General features: G+C 40.4%; 1 protein-coding gene across 9 annotated transcripts in view; it reads left to right on the top strand.

Moving 5' to 3' along the window:
- AOPEP (aminopeptidase O (putative)) overlaps window positions 1-17,826 on the top strand; it is a 361,345-nt gene that overhangs the window by 32,156 nt on the left and 311,363 nt on the right. For all 9 annotated transcript variants that reach the window (XR_004027058.1, XR_004027063.1, XR_004027075.1 and 6 more), the window contains exons 2-3: window positions 1,958-2,899; window positions 11,214-11,380. Coding sequence is in view for 5 of the 9 variants with exons in the window: in XM_030800182.1 (XP_030656042.1) it covers window positions 2,103-2,899; window positions 11,214-11,380 (964 nt within the window). In the remaining 4 variants the exon portion in view is untranslated. The remainder of the gene's footprint in view (window positions 1-1,957; window positions 2,900-11,213; window positions 11,381-17,826) is intronic.

The following is a 17,826-nucleotide window of genomic DNA, read 5'->3' as shown; positions in this document are numbered from 1 at the left end:
TTAGCCAGCCACTAAATTGACCCTTGTCTCAGCTGATGCCGGTTTTCCTTCTGTGTGTGTGTGAACATGTGTGTGTTCAGGGCTTTTTTTTAAATCAAACAAGTTTTTTCAAAGATGCCCAGTCAACAAAATACTGTATGTTAGCAGCCACAGCCACCATCAGAATGAAGTTTTGAGATCACTGTTTCTCATTACATAGAAATAGCCAACGGCTTTATCGAAGGTTATTATTCAAAATGACAGGACAGAAAATACTCTGGCTTATCCTCTGTGCTCATTCACTTTTCCAGGACCAAGGGAAATACCAGCTTCTCCATAAAGTAAATTCAAACTATTCTTTGTATCCTTGATTTCTCTCTACTCCTGTTGCACTGAAAGTGTGCCACATATAGTTCGATGGGGGAGGGAGCAAGGACCAGGGAAGGGTTTCAGGAGGTGGTTGCACTTAAACTGGGACATGGAGGAAGAATGGGATTTGGCAGGTGGAGGTGGAAGGCAGGAGCCAGGAGCACTCCAGATCCAGCACATGGGTTAGGCCAAAAGGCACAGAGGCCTAGAGTCCAGTCCTCTTCAGGAAGCAGTGTTTTGAGTAGGCCCTTTGGCTAGAGGACAAGGATGCAAGGGAATGTTGTCTCTATGACTGGAAAAGTAGCTAGAAACTGGATTGTACAAGGCTGCAGGAGGCAGGATTTTTTAAGGTTAGGTGAGATTTTGAAGATTAAATTGTCTGTAGAGAGGTAGAAACTGAAAATCAATGGGATATTAACCTAGAATGAGATTCTAGAAGGAAAAGAAATAAAAGGGTCTAGTAGAGATACAGATAAAGCTGGCAGGGAAGTGAGGAGGAGTTAGGATACAAAGGGAGGGCTTGATTTACTTGAAAATTCAAGCAAGTAATGATGTTTTGCAGTTGTTGAAAGAATGCCTCCTGATGTTTAGAAATACGAAAATTATTTTAAATATATCTACTCTGTCAGAGTTTTTCTTTCTGTTCCCCTGCCATTTTTTTTTTTGGTTTTGGTAAAAGAATAAAAAAAGAACAGCATATGCTGAAAGAAATTAGGTACACAACAGGGACTGAAATAATTTCAAATAATTTTTCTTTTAGTCAGATTGCTAGTATACAATAAGAATACATTTTGATTCAGAACTTTTATGAAGAACTTGTGCATTTTATTGTAACATCTGTTTCTACATTTTAATTTCTCTCCTTCCTTTTATAGGTATTTGCATGCTTTTTTTTTCAACTGAGAAGACCTTTTGTTTGCCACAAGAAGGCTATTATCCAGAATGTTAATGGGTTTTCAGCTATTAAGATGTAATGATATACCTTGAGTATTTAACTATAAATTTGAAAAATCTCCGTGAACAATCTCAAAGGAATACTTAGAATGTCCTCCTGGTAAATTGGCTCATTTTCCTGTAATTTACTGGAAGTGCTGATATGAGAGCAGTCTTAATGTGAAAAGTACATTAATCCCTGGAGTTACATTGTATGTATTAAATTATTACTCTCAAGGAATAAAATGTATGGGGCCATTTAGTCTTCATTCACACTTGTTACTTGGAATCACAGTGGAAAAACACTTATCTTTTGATGCACAAAATTAGAAGGGATACATTTAATATCTTTTAATACTAGAGGCACAGTGATGCTCGGTTACACTTTTGCATAACAGTTGCTGTTTTCTAAAAGAAGGACAGTTCTCATTGGAGCGTGCTTCTTCTGGCTTTGTGGAGGCCCTTGCCATCCAGTTGGTAATTGAAATATTTTTAGAAACCCATAATGCAGCTTTCTTTCATGTCAGTAAGAAAGATAAGTCAGCCTTCTAGCCATGAGCACCTACCACTTGGGGGGATTATTTAAGGATGGTGGTCAACTTGCAGGAGCAGCAGTTGCAGGAGCACTTAGGTCTTATTTGGAATTTTATCTAATTGTGCTTTCCTTTTTTGCCAGGAGACTGAAAGTTGTGGAACCATAATCTGTGACATCAGTTTTTTTTTTTTTTTTGATAAGCAGCTATTTATGATTCTGGAAGATTAAGGCAGATAGGAAACCCCATCTGAGATTTTAACAAATCCCTCAAACAATAAACCACATCATGGACATACAGCTGGACCCTGCCAGAGATGACCTGCCTCTCATGGCCAACACCAGCCATATACTTGTGAAGCACTATGTACTGGATTTGGATGTGGATTTTGAAAGTCAAGTCATTGAGGGGACCATAGTGCTTTTCCTCGAGGATGGAAAGAGATTCAAGAAACAGAATACCTCTGTTGAGGAAGCCTGCCAGTCAGAATCAAACAAAGCCTGCAAATTTGGGATGCCTGAACCCTGCCATATTCCTGTGACAAATGCAAGGACCTTCTCATCTGAAATGGAATATAATGATTTTGCAATCTGTAGTAAAGGTGAAAAAGATACTTCTGATAAAGATGGTAACCATGACAACCAGGAACATGCTTCTGGGATTTCTAGCTCAAAGTACTGCTGTGACACAGGGAATCACGGCAGTGAGGATTTTTTGCTAGTGTTGGACTGCTGTGATTTATCTGTGTTAAAAGTCGAGGAGGTGGATGTTGCTGCTGTGCCAGGTCTGGAAAAATTTACAAGGTCTCCTGAGCTCATGGTTGTTTCTGAGGAGTTCAGGAATCAGATTGTACATGAACTTGTGACTTTGCCTGCAAATCGTTGGAGGGAGCAGTTAGACTATTATGCTTGCTGCAGCCAGGCTCCTGGCTGTGGGGAACTTCTGTTTGACACTGACACTTGGAGCTTGCAGATCAGGAAGACAGGGGCTCAGACAGCTACTGACTTTCCTCATGCTATCAGGATATGGTACAAAACTAAACCCGAAGGGCGATCAGTTAAATGGACCTCAGACCAGAGTGGCAGGTAGGTTATCCGAGCGCTTTGAAGCCCCGTGCCTGTTAATGTTGTACGCTGCAGGGATGCTTTCAAACATGAGACCGGTTCTGCAGAGATGCTCCTGTGTCTTCTGTGATAATACCCAAGTAGCCTCAAATCCTTAGACCTACAGTGAAGCAGGTAAATTCCCAGGCATGCTAAACCCTTAATAGGATTAGCTCCCTTAAGTCAGGATGAAAAGATTATGAAGCCATCCCTATTTCTGAGTTAAGAGATTGAAAGGCAAGCTTAATGATGAAATCCTGAGCCTCGCTCTCCATTGAGATCTCTGCTAGTGACTTGGAGTGCTATAGATGGGAGTGATGCGTCTCTAAGTGAATACTTGCTTAACGTTCCTTCATAGTCCCTTGAGAGACCAGACTGCCACGAAGCTGGGTTGGTGTGAAGCCTGGCAAAGCGCTTTCACATAAGGCCAGCTCTGCTTTGTGCCTTGCTTACCGTACCTGTCTATTGGCAGCTACGCCTCCCTGGCTTTCGTCAGTTTTCATGTAATGTGACTCCCCCAAAGCATACAAAAGACCTGTTTCTGAGGAGCATAACAGTCCTCTGAGACTGCACACTGGCTTCTTTGGCTGTGATTCTTGGTATTTAATACCAGAAAGACTCCTGAGTTTTCACTGGAGGAGAAGGAATTGATGAGGCATCGTTTTCTAGAGGATACATTTAGGCAGCCCTCCCTGCAACAGTTGTTCAGATTTTTAAAAATCTTTCTTATTGTCCTTCCTCCAACAGTTGTTCAAATTTTTTTAAATTTGAGAATTTTAAAATCAAACTTTATTGATTCCTCCATATTTTACCTATTTGTGCTAAAGTACTGCAAATCAATATGGTAATTATTGCACAGCTTGGATGGAGGAATGTTGACCTCTGTTAGCTGGGTTTGAGAGCCTTCTTTTATAGCGTTGGATTTCCTTAATTGAAGCAGTGGTCTTCGGCAATTGCTTACATGTCTCCCTCAATTCATCCCCCAAAACACCTTGCAGATACGGTTTTTTAAAGCCTCACTTTGACTTTGAGCTCTAATTATTCATTCCTTGCCTCTAATCTTACCTCCTGTTCTGGTCTCCCACCCTGCTCAGAATGACTTCACTTCCTGTCTTATTTCTGTTAGAGTCTGAGGCAGCCATTGCGAAATTGCCGGGTTGGTGCAAACTTACCTTGGTACAAAAGCATAGTGATTTATTTATAGAATAACTTACTAGATAGTTTTTGGAGACTGTGAAAGAATGAAACAGGTGTTCTTATTGTATCTTCACACTTTTTTGAAATTATTAAAGATGGGAATTTCAATACGATGTAACAATATACTATCTTTGAATATTTAACTAAGAAATTGTAGTTTTTATACTCCTAGATATTTCATTTTTGAACTAGAATAATGAGGAAGAAGGAACTATTGGCAGAATTTGGAAGAAATAATTATGGCCTCAAACATGACTTTCTCCTGAGTGCTCACTGCAAAGAAAGAGATTAGACTGGTGAATTAAGTGACATGTAAAAGTGATGAGTACTTATGGATAAATGATGGTTTCTATAAAGAAATTAAAGAGGTCCTTGAGCACATTTTGCTCCTTCAAATGATAAATTTACTCTTGATATCTCATTTTCTGATAATTCAGTAAATATATATGATCACAGAAGATGTTTAAACTGTATCCTTGGAAGTTTGAGAATATGTGTTAGTATATTAATGCCATTTGTGCAGTCTTCTGAGGATAAGAAAAATTATTTTAAAAAACAAATCCTAGAAAGATGTTTTCTCTTTTTTCCCCTTTTTCTGGGGTGGGGAATTTTATTTACAGTCAATTGTGAATGAGCACCAGCTCTCTATCAACTTTCCCTTGCGCTGCAGAATAAATCTCAGGATGTACTGGTAACTGTTTGGGTATGTTAAGGACTTAAAATGAGTAAAGAATGCCAGTTTGCTAGACAGAAGTAACTTCTTAGTGATATAAATGAATTGTAATTATCAGGATCACAATACTTTATGAACATAATTGTGTGAAAATACAAAATTTTACAGTTGCGTGAAAAACATAATTCGCTACAGCTTATTCTTCCAGGGGACAGAGTCTACATTTATTAAAACTAAAATAGTTTCTACATATTTGTTCCTGAATGGCAGAATATTATCAGTTATACCCACTCTAAGTTCTCAGGCTGGGATGAGAAGCTCTTTATTCTCATTTTACAGGTAAGAAAATAAAATGACTGGAAGCTTCTAGATAAATCTGCATCTCAAGTGAGAAAGAGAATGACTTTTTTTGAATTTGATCTTCACATGTCACTTACTGTATGCAAAGCTTTCAAGTGTATTTAAAACAAATTTATTAGCTTTCAATAAATTTCTGTTTTTAAATTAGACAGAAATACAAGAAAATCTGTAAATTGGTATATTTTCTTTTAAGTTCCATTAGTGGCTTCCCCATTTCCCACCTGTACTGTATCCCAGCTGAGAATAAAACTTATGAGTATCAAAATGAAATAGCTTAATATAGATATGGATGGTTGCATATGGAAATAATTACAGATATGTGTGTTTCCAAGGGTTTGTGTGTGTGTGTGTGTGTATATATATATATGTATACAGACACACACACACACACACACACACACACACACACACACACACTGTACCTTGGCTTGTCAGCTGAGAGAGTCTTAGAAGTAAGCACACCTAGCACCCAGATCTTAGTTTCTGATACCATTCTCCAATGAAGAGAACTAGGACTTCTTGGAGAAATGTCCAGAAGAGGGGCAGGAAATATACAACATGAGCCTGGAGCATCTTGTAATGTCAGAAAGTAAGGAAGCCCTCAAACAGCAGGAGCAACAACCCACAGCAATGGGGGTATGCCAGAGGGACAAAGGGCCGTCCAAAAGAGCTCCTCATGCCCAAAGCCAAGCAACAAAACATATCAAGTAGTTTCGAATGATATCCAAGAGTATGAAATAGCCATTAGTCCAGCTGATGTGAATAAACGATTGAATAAACAAATGAGGAAGAATAGACAAATCCATGGTACAAAACAATTCCAAGTTAGTTGTGGACATGTTCTGTCCTCAAGGAGGTGGGGCATAACTCCTCGCTCCTTAAGTGTGGACTACACAGTCAGTGACTCCCTTCCGAAGAGAACAGAATAGAAAGGGAGAAAAAAGTAACTTTACACTAGAGAAATCTGACAATACTACCTCAGCAAGATGATCAAGGTCAATATCAACAGTGATAATTTATGGGGATAGTTTATTCTCTGGTATGATATGATGAAAATGGCATCTTTGTGGTCTTCCTCGCAAAAGCTCTTAACTCCAATCTAATCATGAGAAAAGCATCAGATACATCCCAGTCAAGGGACATTAAACACAATACCTGATCAGCACTTCTGAAAACGAATAAGGTCAGCATAAAGTCTAAGGAACTGCCACAGTCAAGAGGAGCCTGGAGACATGATGATTAAAAGCAATGTGGTGCCCCGGCCGGGTGCAGTGGCTCACACCTGTAATCCTAGCACTTTGGGAGGCTGAGGTGGGCAGATCACTTGAGGCCAGGAGTTCAAGACCAGCCTGGCCAACATGGCGAAACCCCATCTTTACTAAAAATACAAAAAGTTAGCTGGGTGTGGTGGCGGGCACCTGTAGTCCCGGCCACTTGGGAGGCTGAGGTGGGAGGATCACTTGAGCCCAGAAGGTCAAGGCTGCAGTCAGTCATCTTTGTGCCACTGCACTCCAGCCTGGGTGATAGAGCGTGACTGTGTCTCAAAAATAAAATAAATAAAATAAAAGTAATATAGTATCCTGAAACAGAAAAAAGACGTTGAGGAAAAACTAAATAAAGCTGAATGAAGTGTGTAAATATATCAATATTGGTTCACTCCTTATGACAAGCATACTAATATAAGATGCCAATAATAGGGAAAGCTTAGTATGGAATATATGGAAACTCTGTATATTATCTTTGTGATTTTTATTTTTATTTTTTATTTTATTATTATTTTATAAGACAGGGTCTCACTCTGTCACCCAGGGTGGAGAGCAGTGGCATGAACTTGGCTCACCAAGTTCTTTCTACCTTTTGTAAGAGCTGTTTTCTCACTTTACCGTGTGGCAGGGTTCTCTGGAGAAGAAAATATATTTTTAGAGACAGGGTTTTGCTATGTTGCCCAGGCTGGTCTCCAACTCCTGGGCCCAAGCATTCCTCCCACCTCAGCCTCCCAAAGTGCTGTGCATGTCAGATAAACACAGCTGCATTTATTTCTGTGTTTACACATTCATTATAAACACACATTGATTTTCCTGCCTTCTGTGGAGGGGAAGGCACGGATGGGTAAACACGGAATCAGCCCTCCATATAGTTCTCATTTGAATGTGTGCATGATGGGGGCCATCTTTAGTCTGGAGTCACTATGTAGTGGGTATGATTTCATGACTCTGGGAAGGCCCCATGTTCACCCATCCTAAATTTGCTGGTAGATGACCAAGATTCCACCAGTAGAGCTTTATTCAGAGGATAAAACCTTCACACTTAAAATGTAGCTACCCAACTGTAGATTGATTTCAGGTTTGCACTGTGATGTCAGACATGCATAGGATATCAGCTTGTGAAAGAGCAAAAAGCCATTGGTTATAGAGACTCTTAACTCCCTAGAGCTTGGTTTGGGCATGTTGGGAAGGGAGGAGTGAGCCTGCAGCTGATGAAGAGAAAAAGGCCAAGAAAATAATAGGCTGGGAGCACAAAGAATTTACATTTTCAAGGTGTGCCTACCCTAAGACCTCCCTCTTATGTGATTGTTTTCCTGCTTTTGAAAGGATTTCAGTAAGAATGTGATTGAGTCTCCTATCAGACATGGGTATATTAATGGGGTGTGGCTTTTAGATTGCTAACTTGATCTACATGTTCAGAGTTATAGCTGTGGATACCAAGTGGAAGCTAGAAAAAAATGTTAGACTTTAGCAGAAAAGATAACCCAGCCATGGAAAGAGGAGGGTGGGAATAGAGAAATGTGAGCACACTGGGGAGGGTGGAGGTGAGAGCTTGCTGGGGGCCTGGCCAGGTAACTGACACCCTTGATGGGAGAGGTCAGGTGCCCAGATGCACAATGGCAGAAAGAGCTTTCAAGAGCATGACCGAAGGGATCAGGACGAAATTCTAGAACAAACTGTCTAGAACTCGATAGCTAAAGAGGACATAATACTGAACTGGGAAGGAAAGGATGGTGACAACATGGTGGATTTTAATCCAGTCGGTGGAAGGACCAGCCCCCCATCAACTGACTCAAATATGCCTACAATATCTATGTGTCCTACTTCATCAAATCATCATTCTCACATTTTCTGAGGCAGGTCTGATTTCAGACATTTGAACCCATTCATGGACATCACACTGTTTGGGATTAGGAAAACATCCTTTCTGTGTCCATAAAAGTGTCGTCTGTCATGTGCTTATGTAAAGCCCTTTATAAGTAAATTAAACAGGTGCATGCCCTCCACCTTTCTCCCTGGGCCCATCCTGTTCTTCCTTTCTTGTTCAGTAGCTTTACCATCCATCTTATCACTTGAGCCAGAAACCTCAGAAAAGTCTGTGTTAACTATGGCTGCATAACAAATTACCCCCACACTTAGCAGTTTAAAAGAACAAACATTTATTACCTCTCAGTTTCTGAGGCTCGGGAATCTAGGAGCAGCTTAGCCGGTGTCTCTTGCTCAAAATATCTTGCAAGGTTACAGTCCAGCTGTTGGCTGCAGGTATCTCAAGGTGTGCCAGGAGCTGGAAAATCCTCTTTCAGACTCACTCATGTGGCTGTTGCAGGCCTTGGTTCTTACTGACTGTTGGCCAGAGGTCTCTGTTTCTTACCATGTGGGTGCCTCCCTAGGCTGCCTGAGTGACTTCATGACACTCATGGCCCAGAGTAAATGATGGGGGAGAGAGTGAGAAAAGATAGTCTAAGATGAAAACCACAGATTTTAAAATAGTCTCAGAAGTGACATGCCATCACCTCTACTGTATCCTGTTGTATCTCTGTCCCAGGTCAAACCTTTGCATTATCACGGCCTGTATACTTGTAGGATAAGTGTACTGCAGCTGCCTGTTTGCTCTACACAGGTCTGTTTGAGCACACAGACCTGGTACAGTATGGAAGGGGACTATACAAGGATGTAAATATTAGGAGGAAGGGGTTATTGGAGGCCAGCTTAGCAGCTGGCTACCTCACAGAAGTTTTCCTTTCCTTCTCCCTCTTCTTCAGCACATCACTTACTAAGTCCTCATTCTTCCTGCACAGTATTTCTCAGATTTGACCTCATCTCAAATCCGATTGTTTCTTTGGGGAAGTGGTATGGAAGCTGATGGAGGCAGCCTTGGGGGCCACATACCTAACTAAGGGCACAAGTGGAATGTGTAATAATATGCTAGCATGGCCTCCAACCCAGCCTAATAGAGAGGAGACCAACATCTTGGTAAGCCAGTCTTTTGGGGAGGATTTCTTCCCTGTGCAGGCAAGGGAAGACCCACAACACAGTTACCCTATGCAAATTAGGTGCTTTTTGAACAGAACAGACAATAGAAGTCACTACCTGCTCCCCGCTTCACCAGCCCAGTACCCATTTTACCTGTGACTCAGAAGTTGAGGAGCTTCCCCACAATCATTTGGTAAGTTGGCAACCGAGGTGGTACAAAGGTGTTTAGACTTTCTGATCTTTCCCTGCCCCATGTCAAACCTTCACATTATCATGGCGTGTATACTTGTAGGATAAGCGTACAGAAACTGCCTGTTTGCGCTGAGATCCATTTTCTGCTCTTATTGTGATCTTCTCTAAGTGACAAGGAACTTCATTTCCTAGGCTCGCTTGTCTTCTGGCTTCCTGATAGGTTTGGCCAATGGGGGCCACTGGTGGAAGATTTGAAAGCAGGAGCTGGCTAGAAATACGTTACTTCTGTAACGTGTTTCTCCTCCTCCTGTTTTCCTTTGGCAGCTTCAGTGTGGCTGAGTCTCCTGTGGTCCCAGCTCCCCCTGGACAGTCCCCACTGTGACTCTGGCTTCTGCCAGATGACTCCTGCCTCGTAACCCAGTAATCACCCAGCTACTCCAATATGAGGAGTCACAGCTGATTACTGCTGTGGCTAATCCCTGGGTTGTCTTACTGTCCTCTGATTGGTCTCTCTGCTCTTCTATCGTTTAAACTCATTCCCGAGTTTAAATTACCTGTTTGTTAAGACCTAGACTGGTTTCTCTTTTCCATACTAGACCCTGACTGATGGAGTCGAACCATCTTTCTGTGTTTTCTCGCACACTGTGTGAACACAATAAATGCTCAATTATAATGATGTTAATGAAAAAAGAAAACGAGTTTATCCAAAAGAAGTAGTGCTTTGCTCTATTCATTTACTTTATAAGTCAAGCTGACTAAAACTACATGTTTGCCATTTGTCGTAATTGAAAAACAGAAAGTAGAAACATTCTCCTGAGTTTTTTCTGAGGAGTCAGTCTTGTACCTTCTACTCTGGTGTCAGGAGTGGACCCTTTGATCTTGAGAATCTTTTCCATCTTTATCAACCATGACTTTATCATGGGACGGATCTTCCTTGGTTTGGGTAGGGCTGTACTTTCTAATTGCAGCAGAATGAGTCCTAATGCTCTGTCATTGGTTTTGCACACGGTGACTTTGGTAACGACTCTGCGCCCTTGGCTTTCCCATCACAAGCCTGGATGTTGTGACCCACAGTCCTGTTCATATGCCAGCCCCTGTTCTTGGCCTCCACACAAGGATTCCCACAAGGGTTCCATTTGAGATGGTGGCTTCCAAGATTGGGGGTATCTGCCTGCCAGCCCTGGATTTGAGACCACCAGCTTGTTTTTCCAAGCATTAATATCTCAGTGATCTCCAAACATATTTTCTTTTCCAGAATGCTTTCCAAAAGGTTTGTAAGAATGTCTCTCAAACTTTTCTTTTGAAGGCACCAGGCCTGAGGGGAGGGGGCAAGGGTAATATAAATTATAACTTGGCCGACTAGTATTTAAAACTTTATCCAAAAAATATCTTTCTCCTTAAAAAAAAAAACTCTTCTTACATATTTAAGTAATTCATTTGAGAGAAATAACCACTCAGCTATTCACATAGCCAGCCCTTGGCAGCTTCAGTTCAAAATGCTCGGAAACCAGTCAGCTACAAAGTTGCAAATGTTTTCTTTGAAAGCTCAACTTAACCTGCACTACCATGGTGGTGAGAAAAGTGACAACTCATTTTAAAGATTCACCCCGTTTTTTTCTTTGTCTCTCTTCTGCAGGCCATGTGTTTATACTGTGGGATCTCCCATAAACAACAGGGCCCTTTTTCCATGCCAAGAGCCACCCGTTGCCATGTCAACATGGCAGGCTACAGTTCGAGCAGCTGCATCTTTTGTTGTTTTAATGAGTGGGGAAAATTCTGCCAAACCAACGCAGCTTTGGGAAGGTACTGTACATGTGTTCTTTGCTTATTTATGTATTGCACACATGTGGACCCAGGAACCCAATAAACAGTATTTTTCTAAACTTTAAAGAGCTCCTTTATTAGTTGGGTTGGAAATGAACATAGTATAAAACATCCTGCCAGAGAAAACAAGCAGGGAATAGGGAGGGACACTTAGGAGCCTGGGCATGGGATTTGGGGCTCTTCATACTAGAGTTGTTGGTTCATAGATTATTTCAGCAGTTGCTTTCACCTGGTGGTTTGTAGGTGGTCTTGACTGAAGATGTTCTGAACAGGCAGGTGTACCATGGAAACACCATTACAATTGAGTTGTCTGTGGTTTGTTACAGTGTCTGTACATGGTTATTCATTATGTTAAGAGATAGTGGTCTTGTTGGCTGGCCCACTGGAGTTGTCTTAGTGAAGTATCTATTCTATACACGGTTTGCCTGTGTGAAGTTCTGAACCAAAGTTGTATAAGAAAGATGGAAGGCAGTGCTAATGCATCATCAAGGTTTTATCTATGAATTACTTCTTATTGCAACATTTAACTTTTTCAGTGGATATCCTGAGCATGTTGATGCCAGGAAAAAATTTGTTTATTTGAGAGACAGGGTCTCGCTCTGTTGCCCGGGCTGGAGTGCAGTGGCTTGATAATGGCTCATCATGGCCTTGACCTGCCAGCCTCAATTGATCCTCCCACCTCATCCTGCCAAGTAGGTGGAACTACAAGTGCATGCTACCACGCCCAGCTAATTTTTGCACTTTTTTTGTAGACATGAGATTTTGCCATGTTGCCCAGGCTGGTCTTGAACGCTCAGGTTCAAGTGATCTGTCTAACTCAGCCTCCCAAAGGTGTGAGCCACTGTGCCTGGCCAGGAAACATTTTTATAGTTATATTATTTCTTTATTTAAAATATGGCATCTCCTTTGAGACCATCCTGGCTAACACGATGAAATCTCGTCTCTACTAAAAATACAAAAAATTAGCTGGGGGCGGGTGCCTGTCATCCCAGCTACTCGGGAGGCTGAGGCAGGAGAATGGCGTGAACCTGGGAGATGGAGCTTGCAGTGAGCTGAGATGGCGCCACTGCACTTCAGCCTGCGCGACAGAGCGAGACTCCGTCTCAAAAAAAAAAAAAAAAAAAAAGAAGGCATCTCTTTCCACATATTTATTATAGAAGCTTTAAAATATACAGAAAACTAAAAATAAATTAAAAAAATTATAGAGAAAATTATTGCTAAGATTTCGTTACTTTCCTTTCAGTATTTAAAATCTATATGTTTTGTACAGTTATCATCCTCAAATCGTGATAGCATATGATGGTGTTTATTCTGCTTTTTTCACTTTAGTGTATCTTGAACATTTTACAGGTCATTAAATGTTTTTTAATATGATTTTAACGTTGGCACAATATTTTTTATCTGAATATATCAGAATTTAACATTTCTATATTAAATGTTTTGATTATTTCAGTTTTTTTCCTGTTATAAATAAAGTTGCATTAAATTCCAGGGGAGATATTTTATATAAAATTAGAATTACTGAGTCAAAAGTTGCAACACGTTTAAGGCTGTTGGTACATATCCCATAATGTTTTCCAGAAAGGCTGTGCCAATTTATACATTCATCTGTAGTTACGAGGGTCCTTGTCACCTGGAACTTTGCTCATCTGATAGGCAGCAGCAGGTCTCTCTTTAATTGGATTACTTTGATGATTAGTGAGTTTCACATGTCCTTATATATTTCTTAACCATTTTCATTTTCTGTTTATTTCCTTTGCCCATTTTGGTACTGAAGACCTAGATTTTTGCCAAGTTTGTCTTATTTTTCAATTTTATTGGCTCTTTAAAAAAAGATATTAATTTCTTACATTTATGAAAAGCATTGTTCCCAGCTTTTGGTATATCTTTTAATTTTATATGATGTGTCTGTTTTTATGAAGTTAAATTTATTAGATTGCTCTAAGATTCATTTTGTTCATTTTTATAGTTTAATTTTTATAACTCTTTAATCAGTCTGTAATTTATTCTCGTCAGGTTGTGAAATGAGGACTAAACATTGTCTTTTTTTTAAATAGAAAACCAGTTGCTTCAGGATCATTTATTGAATTTTTAAATTTTGTGATGTCTTTATCATAAGCTAGATTTACGTATGTACTGAAGTCACCGATGAGTATTTACTTGATTTTTTTTTTTTTTTGAGACAGTCTTGCACTTTCGCCAGGCTGGAGTGCAGTGGTGTGATCTCTCCTCACTGCAGCCTCTGCCTCCCGGGTTCAAGCATTTCTCCTGCCTCAGCCTCCCGAGTAGCTGGGACTACAGGCGCACGCCGCCATGCCTGGCTAATGTTTTGTATTTTAGTAGAGACGGGGTTTCACTGTGTTGCCTAGGCTAGTCTCGAACTCCTGAGCTAAGGCAATCTGACCACCTCGGCCTCCCAAAGTGCTAAGATTACAGGCATGAGCCACTGTGCCTGACCTTTCCTCATTATTTTTATGGCTATGAGTATCCTATAAATGGATGTTTTACAATTTAACCAGTATCTCTGGAATTCATATCAAATAAGGAATTGGATGGGTATTTACTCCATTATCCTTCTGCACCCATATTCTCCGGTTTTACTTAATAAAACTTGGGATTTGGGACTCACATTTTCTCTATAACTTTTTGTATTATGTCTTTTCTAGGAATTACTATTATTGTATTTTCATTCAGTTTCAAATGATTTCATAATAAGTATTTAGACTTTCTTCATTCTTGAGCTCTTAAGTTCGCTGGGAAATAGCTTCATTTTTTTTTTTTTTTTAGAAGACTGGATGAATGGTACATTTTCTGAGCCCTCCCATATTTAGATTGGCTTTTTGTTGTGTTCACTTATGAACAATCTTTGGCTAGGTATAACATTCTTTTTTTTATATTTTTATTTGTAGCAACCCTATTAACTGAAGTGTAACATTCTTGAAGGAAAATTTTTTAAAATGTATGATTGACATTTGAATGATTGACAGAAAACTAATGTTAAGGCCGGGCGCAGTGGCTCCCGCCTGTAATCCAGCACTTTGGGAGGCCGAGACGGGCGGATCGTGAGGTCAGGAGATTGAGACCATCCTGGCTAACACGGTGAAACCCCGTCTCTACTAGAAATACAAAAAATTAGCTGGGCGTGGTGGTGGGTGCCTGTAGTCCCAGCTACTCTGGAGGCTGAGGCAGGAGAATGGCGTGAACCCGGGAGGCGGAGCTTGCAGTGAGCTGAGATCGTGCCACTGCACTCCAGCCTGGGCAACAGAGCGAGACTCCATCTCAAAAAAAAAAAAAAAAACTAATGTTAAAATAACATAATGTAAATCTCTACTGCTGAAATTAGGAACAAAAATGTCACTATGGAAAATCAGTAGCACAAAGTGTAAATAAAAATGAAAAGGCAAGCCACATATACCAGAATATATTTGTAATACATATATCTGGCAAAAGGCTTGCACCTAGAATGATATAATCTTTTTTTTTTTTTTTTGAGACGGTGTCTCATTCTGTTGCCCAGGCTGGAGTGCAGTGGCGCGATCTCAGCTCACTGCAACCAACCTCTGCTTCCCGGGCTCAAGCGATTCTCTCACCGATTAGCTGGGATTACAGGCATGCACCACCACGCCCAGCTAATTTTTGTATTCTTAGTAGAGACAGGATTTCACCATGTTTGCCAGGCTGGTCTTGAACTCCTGACCTTCAGTGATCCACCTGCCTTGGCCTCCCAAAGTGCTGGGATTACAGGTATGAGCCACCGTGCCCGGCCTATAAAGTATTCTTATAACCTAATAATAAAACAGTAAAAAACCCCACATGAAAAAAAAATGAACAAATGACATGAACAGATGCTTTTCTTTTCTTTTTTTTTTTTTTGAGATGGAGTCTCGCTCTGTCACCCAGGCTGGAGTGCAGTGGCGCGATCTCGGCTCACTGCAAGCTCTGCCTCCCGGGTTCACACCATTCTCCTGCCTCAGCCTCTCCTAGTAGCTGGGACTACAGGCGCCTGCCACCATGTCCGGCTAATTTTTTGTGTTTTTATTAGAGACAGGGTTTCACCGTGGTCTCGATCTCCTGACCTCGTGATCCGCCCGCCTCGGCCTCCCAAAGTGCTGGGATTACAAGCGTGAGCCACCGCGCCCGGCCAAACAGATGCTTTTCAAAAGAAGATATAAGAATGTGCAAAGTACGTGAAAAGGTACTCAACATTGTCATCAGGGAAATGCAAAGTAAAACCATAATGAGATAGTATTTTATACCTAGTTAGAGGGTTAAAATTAAAAGGACAGAAAATACCAAGTGTTTCCAAGGATGAGCCACAACTAGAACTCTCACACATTGCTGGTGAGAATATGAAAGGATGCAACCACTTTGGAAATAGTTTGGCAGATACTCACAAACTTAAACATATATTTACATGATCTAGCAATTTTACTCTTAAGTATTTACCCAAGAGAAATGAAAACCTACATCCACAAAACGATTAATACATGGTTGTTCACAGCACATTTTCCATAATGACCAAAAACAGTCTAATTGTACATGGATAAACAAATTATAGTTTATTCACACAATGGACTGCTATTGATAAATAAAAAAAAAAGCTAGTGACACCTGCAACAATATGGATGAATCTCACAAACATTATGCTAAGTAAAATAGAGTCACACTGAATGACTCTTTTTATATGAATTTTGAGAAGAAGTCAAACCAGTCTGTACTGATGGAAACCAGATCAGTGGTTGGCTGGAATGGGGTTAGGAAGAAATGAGTGCAAGGGTACAGCGGAATTTCTGGGGTAATGGAAATGTTCATGGGGTAATGATTAATTATGTAAGTGTGTTTATCTGTGAAATCTCATTGAACAACACATTTAAGATGTACACATTTATGGCCAGGCATGCTGGCTCACACCTGTAATCCCAGCACTTTGAGAGGCCAAGGCGGGCGGATCACTTGAGGCCAGGAGTTCAAGACCAGCCTGGGCAACATAGTGAAACCCCGTCTCTACAAAAATACAAAAAAATTAGCTGGGCGTGGTGGTACACGGCTGTAATCCCAGCTACTCAGGAGGCTGAGGCAAGAGAATTGCTTGAACCAAGGAGGCAGAGGTTGCAGAGAGCTGAGATCATACCACTGCACTTCAGCATGGGCGACAGAATGATACTGTCTAAAAAAAAAAAAAAAGTACACATTTATTGTATATGTGTGGTGGTTAATTTTAGGTGTCAACTTGACTGGATTAAAGGGTTGGCAGATACACGCAGCTTCTTTATCTGGGCTCTAGTGTCTTGTTGGCCATTGTCCAGTAAGGTTCTGCTAGACTCACATAGGCTCTTTCTCTATTGTCTCTGGTTCCCTGACTTGCTGAATTGATTGAGTATATGAAACACTGCAATTTCAAATAGGCACTGATAGGTGGCCTGCTCCCATTTCTGCCTATAGCAGTGTGCTTGTGATAACTCCACCTCCCAAGATGCCATGTGGCTCTCCCCACCCTCACCTCACCAAGCCTATGTATTTTCTCATTCATAGTTTGGCCCTGCAGTAAAGCCTTGTGTTTGACAATGTTTCCCAAACTTGAGCATTATTCTTCTTTTTAGAGGGAAAGGTCTCATGATTTACCACAGTTGACTTAAATTATTTTTGTTAGAATGACATTTCAAAAACTATAGATCTAAGACTAGATATGAATGAACTCTGTGTTCTTACAACTCTTACACATCTGTAAAGCCAAAATAAAATTATAAATGAAATGCAGATCAAACTAGCAAATCAATAAAATTCAAATTTATAATTTATAATTTGAATTTTATATTGATATATAAATATAAATTGAATGTAAAGATTAATATTTTGCTGAGATGAAATTGCCCCTTACAATATGAATGTGGTGCTGATGGCTCCATGCAGTTTCTTTTGAGACTGAACACCTGTTCTACCCTGAGCCACAAAATAATCCAGTTCTCCACCACTTGTCTTTCATCTCCCTGTAAACTTTTGTTTACACAGCATGCTGTGATGTCGTTTGGCCTTTACTCATCCAAAAGCATCATCCTTACCTTCTTTTCTCATTATCTCTTGATAATTATCGCAGTCCTACACATCCCCATGCAATCTAATACAGATGGAAACTCTGAAATCATTTGGCAGTACTCACATCTGTATGATTTTAGGGGTCAGCAAACCATGGCCTGCTGGCCAAATCTAGTACACTACCTGTTTTTGTAAATAAAGTTTTATTGGATCATGGCCATTGTCTTTGACTGCCTTCGTGTTACAACAGCAGAGTTGAGTATTGGCAACAAGGTCCTGCAAAGCCTAAAATATTTGTTAGCTGGTCTTTTACAGAAAAAAGTTTTCTGACCTCTCATATTCATCTGTCTGTTGTTGTGTATCTATTTGAAGATTATTACCAAAAAATTGAG

Source organism: Nomascus leucogenys, chromosome 1a (assembly GCF_006542625.1).
Source record: "Nomascus leucogenys isolate Asia chromosome 1a, Asia_NLE_v1, whole genome shotgun sequence".
NCBI lineage: Eukaryota > Metazoa > Chordata > Mammalia > Primates > Hylobatidae > Nomascus > Nomascus leucogenys.
This window is presented reverse-complemented; position numbering and strand designations above follow the sequence as displayed.